The following is a 10681-nucleotide window of genomic DNA, read 5'->3' as shown; positions in this document are numbered from 1 at the left end:
TACGAAATCGATTTCAACCACCCCATTCAGAGTCGCATCAACGTGCTCGGACCCATAACTTGACCCGGCTCTGGCCCTCCATCCAGACCTCTAGACCTCTAGGGCCCTAGACCTCTAGCTCCCCATTTTTCCCTTCACACCCCCGGACTCGCGACCAACCTCCTATCCTAGAACTCCTGGCTGTGGCGGCCCCACCCACCCTTATCCCCAGGTTCCAGGCCTTCAATAAGGCATAGCCAGTGGTCCAAAGCGTCGCATGAAATGGCTCGTCTCTAGGTTAGACAAACAGACCGACAGACTAGCCTCTAAGATAATCAACTCCCCAAGAGATAGGACACGGACTACTCTGTATGTATATGACGACTCGATCGATCGAGATCCTTACCCTTGGTTTCTCACAGCCCAGATGTGGAGGATGGATGGGGTGGATCCTGAGGCGGGTACTGGTGATAATGATGATGATGATATTGATGATGAAGACGAGGGTGGTGTTGGTGGTGGCGTGAGGGATGCTGTAGCTCCCACAATCCCAGGTTGTTGGATGGATTTCAAACAAGGCGTCGTCTCCTCGTCCTCGTCCTCCTCCTCCTCTTCTTGTTCTCTGCTCGTCACTCTCCTTCTTCTCGAGCTCTTGGCCAGTCAGCTCCCCATCTCCTCCGCCAGTCCGCTCTGCCCAAGGCTGGCCCAGGGCCGGCGGAATGGCCCGATCCTAGTTGCTGCTGGCCATGCCTCAGTCATAGCCCAGCTTTGGTGTGTGCGTCAGCCTAGAGTCGGCGGCCGTTGGCCCAACCCAGCCACGACATGGGTCGATCGTTCGTTCGTTCGTTCGTTACTCCTTCCTTCGTACCTTTGAATCCTAGCTCGCATCCTCCTCCATCGTCTGGCTCGTTTAGGCTGGCCACCAGCAGATATGTCCAATAAGTCAAATTGAGAGACTGAGTTATTTGTCCAAGGGTGAGCTGGCTTTTCGTGTATGGAAAGGTGGGCTGGGATTTCTTTTTTGCCAATATCCATGAAATCAGTTCAATTTGATGGGCTCAAATCGTTTATTGCTTCCAGGGGAGGTAAAGAGAATGGTTCTTTTGAGAATGAAACTGGCCAGAATGGCAAGCCTAAAGGATTCCCATCGAGTCGAGGTGGCCCAACCCGAGGACTATTATCAGGGGTAATGGTAGTGTTAGCCGCTGCATTTAAAGCGAACTTGGCCAAAGTGACCAGATATATGTAGGATATAGAGAAAACTTACCCAATGAACCGACCTTAAATTAGCCGAAAAGTAACGAACTATTGTAGATATCCAAGGCAAATCTCTAGTTATGTGGTTGGCCTATGCGAAGTTTCTTACCGTGTTTTCTTTTGATCCAGTTAAAAGGACCCGTGAATGTAAAATGCGTTAAATAATTTTTGGGGGGAAGTCTGGCTTATTCTCAAAATCATTAATTTAATCTTTTTCTACATAAGAATCGCTAGCCAACTGCTATCCGGTTCTTACAAGATTACGTCAAGTATCATCAGCGGTCCTCATCATTCCGCCTCTCGTTTAAAGAGCCATAAGATGAGTGCTGCCGCTAGCAAATATACTCTCATCCAGACAGACAATCTCAAGTTCTGCTGATGCAAAATGTCCGTTGAAGACGGCCCGGCCACCGACTGGATTGGGCACCCCATGACGTTGCGTCGAATGGAGCCAAAGGCCGGCCACTCCTTTTCCGAGGCGTTATAATCGGCCTCATCCGCCTAAAATTCCGAACTGCTTTGATTCTACGGCACATGAGAAATGGAAAAGAGCGCGGTCCGTCCCGACTCACTCAGAGGCACGAGACTGGGCAGGAGGAGGACATTGGGCGGTTGATGTGACCAGATCAGTCCATTGCTGACGAAGGCGAGGGGTTGATCACTTGCCAAAATTAGGACACTGGTGAAAGGCAAAGTCGCAAGTTGTTTATGTAAAAATCTGGACTGGGCTAGCTCAAAGGTCGGTAGACCTATATCTGCGCAAAAGTTGAAGCACATCGGAGTCGATGGGTCGGCGAATGTTATGTACTTACGATTGCTAGGTCTACTTGTTGCTATCTGACGTTTCCAGTCTGATGTTGTTGTTCGGACTTATTAACTCAAGACAAGGTTAAAGGTTACAAATTAGATCGCGCAACGAATCAAACTGCTCCTCATCTTGGGAGTCGTGTATGGGGGAAATGCCAGGTGCATTGAATATAACGTTATTTATTCATTGGCAGAAATGTTCCATGAGACAGGAGCACTTGCTTAAGACAAAAATGGGCACGAGTGGTACCCGATGAAAGGCAAATCATACAAGGGAAACACATCCTGACGACATGTCGACTTGTTTCCCACGCCGACGTCTGAGATCGGGCAGCCCTTTTAAAGGGTCACAAGAATCTCCTGAGCTACGCGGGCTGAGATATTTTTTGGCCTAAGCCATCAAATAATGCAGGTTGTTTTTTCGTAATGTGACGATGAGAGGATAGCTTCCGGAGGCGTGTTTACCACAACTCGCCCTCCTTTTCTTTGGCGGGCACCTCAATCACGCGAGGCTTGTCAATAATACGGGCGGTGCGGTTGCCTTTCTCCACAATGCCAATAATCCAGGCTTGGTAGCCTTCTTGTTTCTCGATGTCTTTGCAGTAGGCAGCCGCTTGCTCTCGCGGTAAGCAAATCAAGAGACCCCCTGAGGTCTCCGCCGAGTGTCCTTGGAGTAACTGAAACATGTTGCCACACGCTTTGGCGACGGCCGCCATCTTGGCCACCACGGGCAAGTTGTGGATGACAAAAGACACCTCGTTCTTTTGATTGCGCGCCAAATTTTGGGCGTGACCCAACAAGCCGAACCCGGTCACATCCGTGGCTCCATGGGCGTTGTACTTGTGCATCAATCGGGCTCCGGTGCGATTTAATCGCGACATGGAGTCCATGGCGCGTTGATAGGCCTTTCGGACGTCTTCTTCGGACACTACCAACTTGATTCGGTTCCATCGCTCGGGTTGGTCTAACCATTGATGGGCATTGACGGCCACCTGGGTACCCAAAGGCTTGGTTAGCACCAGGACATCTCCGACCACCGCCGAGTCCGGACTAGAAAGAAAACCGAATTTTGGTCATTCTCTTTGTTCACTCCAAACGAGTCCATCTCCTTCCCGATCTACTTACATAATAAACTCGTTGGGCTGACAGACGGTGGTAGCCACTCCTCCGATGGTACACCACGGGTTCATGACGGTTTGACCTCCCGTGACGGTAGAACCGGCTTCCAAGGCACAATCCTTGAAGCCGCGCATCATCAATGGGATGACCACATCGCGCTCCTTTTCCGTCATTTTGGTTGAAACAGCCAACAGCATGAGCATGTTGTCGCATTCGGTTACACCCATGGCGTACAAGTCACTCAAGACATTAGAGCAAGCAATTTTACCTAGAACCAATGAATTCAAATCATATTAATTCAGTTTTTTTCACCCCGGCTCTAACCATAAATTAGCGGCTTTCTGTACTGTAATACAGGTGTTAACAACAATATGATTACCTTGCATATAGGGATCTTCGACCAAGGGATAGAAGAAATCTGTGGTTTGGACCAGTGACAAGCCACCATGACGCAAAGGCGTAATGGACGAATCCATGCCAATCCCTAAACACAAAAAAAAATCAATCAGAACATCCATTAATATTCCTGCGTCTTTGACTGTTAACATGAATGATGAGTTATTCTATCTTTACCAATGCGGGGGATGGCCATGTGCATGAAATGAGCGTGTTCAGCTTCATGATTGGCATCTTCTTGTAACCCTTCCAGCAACTTCAACAAGATCTCTTGCGGCACCTTACAGCCACGTCCCTTCAAGTCAGCAAAGCGGGTCAATCGGAAGTTGGCGTCCAAATCATGAGCGGTCGGGTCGAAAGGCCGTCGAATGGCCAGGGCTGCTCCACCCACGCCACCTCCGATCTCGAGTGTAGCCGCTTGCAGTGCATCGGCTTGCGCCGTTTGTTGCACCACCTGATGCGGCTGCTGCATGGGCTGACCCCCGGCCAAGACGTACTGTTGATTGTAGGCCATGATCAAGGTTGGAGGATTTCAAGATTTCAGGATGCGAGAGATTTGCCCGGATGGAGGGAGGGAGATTCCTCGAATTTGTCCTCGGACTGTCGAGCGTTCTTCAACCCTGAAGCTGAGAAAGTGACGCTACCAGGGAAATGACTCGATCCCGAAAGCCTAACCCTGGCTGGCCATTGGACGAAATCGGGGCCAGACTGGGCGCTGATTCGTCAAACAAGGACTGGGGAGCGGTTATTTCGAGCTAAGCTCCCTTCTCAGTGAACGCGGAAGAACTCGATCCGACGATCGATGGAAATCCCAGTCGTCGATCGGAAGAGCGGCGGAAATACAACCGGTCACGAGGTTTCGATGAGGCAGTTTTGAGATTAGGCACCTTTGAAAGGGGGCGGGCGCCGGTTACTGCCATAGAACGAGAGTGGCCTGCCTGATGGTATCTTGACTAATCAGGCCAAGACCAACATTTATAAAAATATATGAAATGAAAGAAAGCCTAATGTATGACTTTAGATGAGCCAAGTGATTAAAACAGAAATGACTAACGAGTTGGCTAAATGTGGAATTGTTTCAATTTAAGAAATATGAAAAAAATGGAGAAAATTTTGGCTGAAGAAGAAAGAGCATGATGGTCCAATGGACTGTCCATGCAAAAAGGAAGGCATATGCATCATTTCCAGTTGTGGTCAGACCAATGAGGTGATTTTGAAACCAGTTTTGGCAACAACAATTGGGCTTGTCCAGTGAACGCGTTCATGAACAACTGATGTTATTCCATGGAGTAAAATCAAGGACAACCTGCACTGTGCATGCATTGAATTTTGACATTTATTCCATTTTACCTGCTTGTCTAAGCAAATAGCATTGTGGTATTGAGCCAATTTGATAGTGCGTTCACAGATCAACATCGAACATATTCATTTTGTTGGGTTTTGTAACACAGCTCACTTAAAATCACTCGGTTTTTGAAAAATTCATTAGCCCCCTTACGATGCACGAAATATGTTTTACGTTCTGCACTCCAGAGGGCGCTTTGTTATTCAGCCTTTACCAAATAAAGGGCCGATTGGGCCAATTCCTTGTTATTGAATTATAATGCGTTTGTGTGTTTTTGACTTATTCTATCAAAATCTTATTTTCAATTAGTGCCTTGGGTCACATAATGTCCGGAAAAGAAATTGCGTTCAAGGCAAGGCAAGAGCAGTTTATGTAGCAATCTACCATGCCTCTTCCCATTTTCTTTGGGCCGTGTGACGTTGTAAATAAGGGCCCTTATGGGCTGACAGTCCAAGTTGATTGCGATGTTTGCCCTCATTTGACATACCCTATTTGAAGCCTAGATGTGATTTTTCAAAACAACTGAATAGTTTTTGTAGAACTGAGGTCAATAGAAGACATATTAGAGTCATTGTTTGAACATCAATATGTGTTTCGTCCTTCTTATTTGGTTGTACGGAGTAGGCGACTCCATATTTCATATTATCCTATTCAAAATCATAAATCATAGATGAATAAAAATTAATCTCCAACGATACATGTTGCAAGTGTCCTTGAGTTGATTTCTTTGACTTTCAAAATGTTTACACTTTGTCTCAACATCAAAGCAGACTCAAAATTCCAAAGCAAGCTCCCAAAAATCTTAGTGAACATTTCAATTCTCAACATGTATTGGTAACGCATCTGTCCTTTTTTTACTAACTATCTTATCTACATGCAGGGAATCAAAACCCTTTTGACGCCTAGTCACCCTGTGTAAAAGGAGACCTGTTCTCCGTTCTCACAACACGTAAAGAAACACTCAACTAAAACTGACCGCCAAACCATCTCGCCCAGTGATTGATCCATCGGAACCACACCTTCCAACCGCCCCGGATTTCCCCGCTATTCGCCTGCCCCTACTTAGATTGGTTCCACGATATACGTCTTTGACACTTTCGTCATGAGTCAAGACGATATCAATTACTCGGATACGTACGATGACCCACAATTTATGTACCGCCATGTGACCTTGCCACTCGGTCTGGCCAAGTTAGTGCCCAGGAATCATCTCATGACGGAAACGGAGTGGCGGAACTTGGGCGTTCAACAGAGTGTGGGGTGGGTGCATTTCATGATGCACGCTCCAGAACCCCACATTCTAATGTTTCGGAAACCCAAGCCCCAATCCGAGTGACCGGATTGACAGACCGTTTCGACGTTTCAACTAACCTCTTTTGCATTTTGTACTTGATGGACTTATCATGCGCCGCTCAATCGAACACCACACTGACAGTGGAATAGAGTTAAAATCAGAAGAAATATATTGAGAGTAAGCCGTTAAACACAACGAGACACCAAATGAGATGAGGTTGATCAAGTCGAAGGAAAGGCTGGTGGCAACCCGGGCGTGGCAGCGATTGTGGGATGCGCTTGGCTGGGATACCGACCGCGACCGGAAAATCCTCCACCGCCTCGACCACTGCGATGGTGGCTGGAGCCGGGCAAGGACTTGAGGTCTTGCAGTAAGACTTCCTCGTGGTTGCCATATTCGGGAAAGAGAACCACTACCGTATTTTGGCCCACGGCTGTAACCTGAGACATGTAGAATTGTCCGTCTTCCCAGTACTTGGCCAGACACAAGTCGCCCTCTTTCCAAGCACGACCGCCAGTTGGTCTTGGGGTGGAATGGGATTGTCCGCGACCGCCGACTCGTTGTCCGCGGGTGGCCTCACCATGAGCGACCATGGGAGGAGCACCGAAGCTGGAAGTTTTTGGGTCAACATGATGATTGAGAGGAGGTATTAGAGGTGGTGGGGGTTGTGGGTGATTCATGGTCGCACCGTGCATCATCTCCGTCAGGTCGTTCATGGCGTAAGTCGGGGGAGCCCGATCTCGACCATGATGGGGCGGTGGCGGGTGGGACTTAGCATTTGTGTAAGTGCTGTTTTCCCACTCGCCAAAGTCTCGATCGTCTTGAGGTTGGCGTGAGCCTCCTCGTCCTCGTTTCCCTCCCCTTTTGGCTCGTTCGTTCGGGTTTCCGTGCGGCTCGTTATTCGAATACAATGAAGGGTGAAATGAAGGTGGGTCGCGGTCATAAGTGGATCGATTTCCGCCGCCACGACCTTGGCGCTCGTGGCGTGGAGCCACTTCCAATTGCCGCGATGGAGCTTGAGATTCGCGGGAGTCACGGCCTCTCCCGCGCTTGTTTCGGCCTCGTTGGTTGCCGTCTCGTTGGGTACCGTCCCGAAAATGACCTTCCCGAGGATTTCCATCTCGATGGTTTCCGTTTCGTTGGTTTACTTCGCCATGAAAACCATCATCTCGACCAGAATGACCCCCACCTCTATCTCGTCTCGAAGAATTTCCCCCCTGAAACTCTCGGTTGGGTTGATCACGGTAATTGGTACGATTGGGACCGCCCTGAGTATGACCTCCTTGTCGATTGGGTTTGGGCTCACGATCGGCTTGGCCTTTGGCTGATTCCGGCAGTTCCTTTTCGAGAAACGAAAACAATGATACCCCGGTCGAGGGACGCGATGAGGCGAATCCCGACTCGTCATCTTCGTCGTCGTAATTCCCACCTCTTCGTCCGCGACCCCCCCGACCCCCTCGGCCACGGCTCCTTGTTCCAGAAGACTCCTCTTCCCCCTCTGGCGCTTTATTGGCATATCGGTTGTTGTGCTGTCTTCGATCCCCGTCTTTGACCTCTTTTGTTCCACCGCCAAAGACCTTCTTGCCGCCTTGCCTTGCGGCCTCCTCAATGGCATCTTTTCGTTGAGACTCGAATTCTACGCTTTCTTTGACCACGCCATCTTTGTCCGTTTCACCCTTAGGTAAAGCCTTAAAACCCGCATCGGCCGAGCCTTCTCCTCCAATGCGTTTCCCAAAGGCCACCCAGGGAGGTGGCCCACCCACCCCAGCTGGCTTGGCTCGAGTGAAATGAGCCAACTCCTGGCTGATGGCCCATTTTTCCAGTAGAGCCTCGACTTTCCCCCCTAACACATCCACATGACCGGGCTCTAACAGCAGAAACCCGCTTTTGCACTGGATGCGCTGACCGGGTTGCAACCGCACTTTTGTGCCCGGGGGAATCTTCGAACTAATCGATTCAATTCTCCGCTTTTCTATAGCCTGCAAAGAAAAAGAATCAAGTGGTCATTGAACTGTCTTGGCGGCGTGCATTCAAAGTTAGGTTTCAAGGCGTATTACGTGACAAAGACCGTGCCCATCGGTCAGTGATATCTTGTGCAGTTTCGGCACCGAAGCCGCATCCTCTTTAATCTTCGGTGCGGCAACATTCCTCACGCGGCTCACTTGAAGCACCAGGCCCTCGGGAGGGACGCTAACCCATTGTCGACTTTGACTATCCTCTTGAGCCTTGGCTAGCCAATCCACGACAAAGGCCTCGCCAAATTCTTTCATGTCAGTGTGCAAGGCCCAGGCCAACGACTCTTTGGCGGAATGAGGAACATCTTCTTGGCTTGAGGCGGAGACACGCCACCCTCGTTCCAACAAGGCCTTCATGGTTCCAGAGTTCCGGAAGGGATGGCAGTGTGCAAACTGTGCATACAGTCTCGGTGAGGTCTGTCTGTTTGTTGGTGAGCTGGAAAATCAATAGTTTCACCACATATCAGTGATATACCACACATGTGAACGGAGAGAGGTTTCAAGTCAGACAACGATACATACATAAATGCTCTGGATGATAATATATGTTCAAGTGCGTGAATTAGTGATTGGTAAGTTCTATGAAAACTCCATTGAAAAGAAAACAAAAAAGGTAAAAAAACAAGTGTGTTGTGGGTTTCCACAGAACCTGAATCAGTAACCATGGAACAATGCTACTTTAGGGAATTGAAGATAGCGCCTCTATATTCAGAAACCATACCCTAACAGCCTTTCATCAGCTGTCACCTATCCGCTCTAAAATCTGGTCTGTCTGATGTGCTTGCAGTGTAACTTCTTGGCCTAATTTCCCATGTGATTACCTGAGATTTGAATCTATTGTATTAACTTTTTCAACATATCATAGCATTTTCAAATTTTTGCATGCACGCAAAAACGTCCAAAATAGCTGATTATTTTTAAAATGATAAATCCATGACCCTTTGACTTAATAAAAAAAGAAATAGTATCACAATGCTAATGCTGCACAAGTCATATTTTCAGCTTCCTCGCCCTTTTTTGGTTCCCAGCTGATTCAATTTGAAGATGCTTCATAAGGAAAGATCTGTGTTTTTCCCAGTTTTTCCACTGGTGTTTTCTCTGATTAACCGTTTGTTCTTGGATCTCTTGCTCTTATCGGCTTAGACCATGAACTACTGATGTTTTAGCAATTCTGAGCTTGAATTTGAGTTTGGGTCTAATTACAATCAGTATAGTTTTGCATTAAACAGGTTGAAGTTAAAATGACTTTTTTAAATGACCAAACATTTGCATCATGCACGTGGACTTTTGTTCAGGGGTGCCAGGTCATCATTAGAAATCCAAAATCACAAAGCAAGCCCAGACCGTCACACAAGGAGTTTAGCAAGGATTAATACCTAGTAACAGAAAAAGGGGCCTCAATTGAAGTCAAAATATGAAGTCAAATGTTTGGTATTAAAAAAACTTCTAAAACTTTGTATAAGGGCAAATTGTCTGGAAACTGGTAAGGTCATTGGAATTGGTCTTTAAATTGGCCTTCCAGTTGTGAAATTGCATGTGTTGAGGTGTTAATATGGTTATCAAGTATCACTAAAATATTCTTGGTACACATAGTTGATCTAACTCTTTTAACAGTGTGAAAAGAACTATTAAGCTGTATTTTGGTGTCAGTTTCAAAACTTTGATAAAGCACCTAGCATTAAAAAAGTAATATTGTGTTAGATTCTTGTCTCATCTAGGCCATCCGCTCTTTTCCTTCAATGCATGCTCTTGAAGATCCATCTCTCTTCTATGTAAATATACCTATACCTCATTCCAATAAGTCATCCACTAGTCATCCACCGGCTCACGACAACATAACATGGCACAGTCGGTTTGAGCCGACCTACCTGACCAAAAAAAAATGTGAGACGCCCACAGGATGGAAGTATGGCCCATCGGATGGAAGTATTGCCCACCAGATGGAAGCATAGCCCACCAGATGGAAGCATAGGCCACCAGATGGAAGTATCGCCCACTGGATGGAAGTATTGCCCACCGGATGGAAGCATAGCCCACCAGATGGAAGCATAGGCCACCAGATGGAAGTATCGCCCACTGGATGGAAGTATTGCCCACCGGATGGAAGCATAGCCCACCAGATGGAAGCATAGGCCACCAGATGGAAGTATCGCCCACTGGATGGAAGTATTGCCCACCGGATGGAAGCATAGCCCACCAGATGGAAGCATAGGCCACCAGATGGAAGTATCGCCCACTGGATGGAAGTATTGCCCACCGGATGGAAGCATAGCCCACCAGATGGAAGCATAGGCCACCAGATGGAAGTATCGCCCACTGGATGGAAGTATTGCCCACCGGATGGAAGCATAGCCCACCAGATGGAAGCATAGGCCACCAGATGGAAGTATCGCCCACTGGATGGAAGTATTGCCCACCGGATGGAAGCATAGCCCACCAGATGGAAGCATAGGCCACCAGATGGAAGTA

General features: G+C 47.9%; 2 protein-coding genes across 2 annotated transcripts; both read right to left on the bottom strand.

The window, feature by feature from the left end:
• Positions 1 to 2203: 2203 nt before the first annotated feature.
• On the bottom strand, positions 2204 to 4250 carry LOC131886620 (inactive selenide, water dikinase-like protein). The gene is made up of 4 exons (XM_059235009.1): positions 3736 to 4250; positions 3542 to 3646; positions 3169 to 3430; positions 2204 to 3093 (listed from the first exon to the last, which is right to left on the bottom strand). Exons 1-4 carry the CDS (start codon positions 4070 to 4072, stop codon positions 2505 to 2507), a joined length of 1293 nt encoding a protein of 430 aa, XP_059090992.1. The 5' UTR covers positions 4073 to 4250; the 3' UTR covers positions 2204 to 2504.
• A 2093-nt stretch (positions 4251 to 6343) lies between these two features.
• Positions 6344 to 8752, bottom strand: LOC131886688 (tudor domain-containing protein 3-like). Its single transcript, XM_059235087.1, has 3 exons — positions 8735 to 8752; positions 8255 to 8648; positions 6344 to 8176 (listed from the first exon to the last, which is right to left on the bottom strand). Exons 2-3 carry the CDS (start codon positions 8567 to 8569, stop codon positions 6419 to 6421), a joined length of 2073 nt encoding a protein of 690 aa, XP_059091070.1. The 5' UTR covers positions 8570 to 8648; positions 8735 to 8752; the 3' UTR covers positions 6344 to 6418.
• Positions 8753 to 10681: the final 1929 nt, after the last annotated feature.

This window comes from Tigriopus californicus, chromosome 9 (genome assembly GCF_007210705.1).
Source record: "Tigriopus californicus strain San Diego chromosome 9, Tcal_SD_v2.1, whole genome shotgun sequence".
NCBI classification, from domain to species: domain Eukaryota; kingdom Metazoa; phylum Arthropoda; class Copepoda; order Harpacticoida; family Harpacticidae; genus Tigriopus; species Tigriopus californicus.
Note: the sequence above shows the minus strand (reverse complement) of the source record. Positions and strands in the feature narration are given on the sequence as shown.

Excerpts from the sequence above, each read along its gene's own strand:
- LOC131886620 (XM_059235009.1), bottom strand. The coding sequence starts at position 4,072 with ATGGCCTACAATCAACAGTACGTCTTGGCCGGGGGTCAGCCCATGCAG. Across the intron at positions 3,431-3,541 it reads CGAAGATCCCTATATGCAAG|GTAAAATTGCTTGCTCTAAT; the intron begins GTAATCATATTG and ends CATTGGTTCTAG. Across the intron at positions 3,094-3,168 it reads CAGCCCAACGAGTTTATTAT|TCCGGACTCGGCGGTGGTCG; the intron begins GTAAGTAGATCG and ends TTTTCTTTCTAG.
- LOC131886688 (XM_059235087.1), bottom strand. The coding sequence starts at position 8,569 with ATGAAGGCCTTGTTGGAACGAGGGTGGCGTGTCTCCGCCTCAAGCCAA. Across the intron at positions 8,177-8,254 it reads ATGGGCACGGTCTTTGTCAC|GCTATAGAAAAGCGGAGAAT; the intron begins GTAATACGCCTT and ends TTTTCTTTGCAG.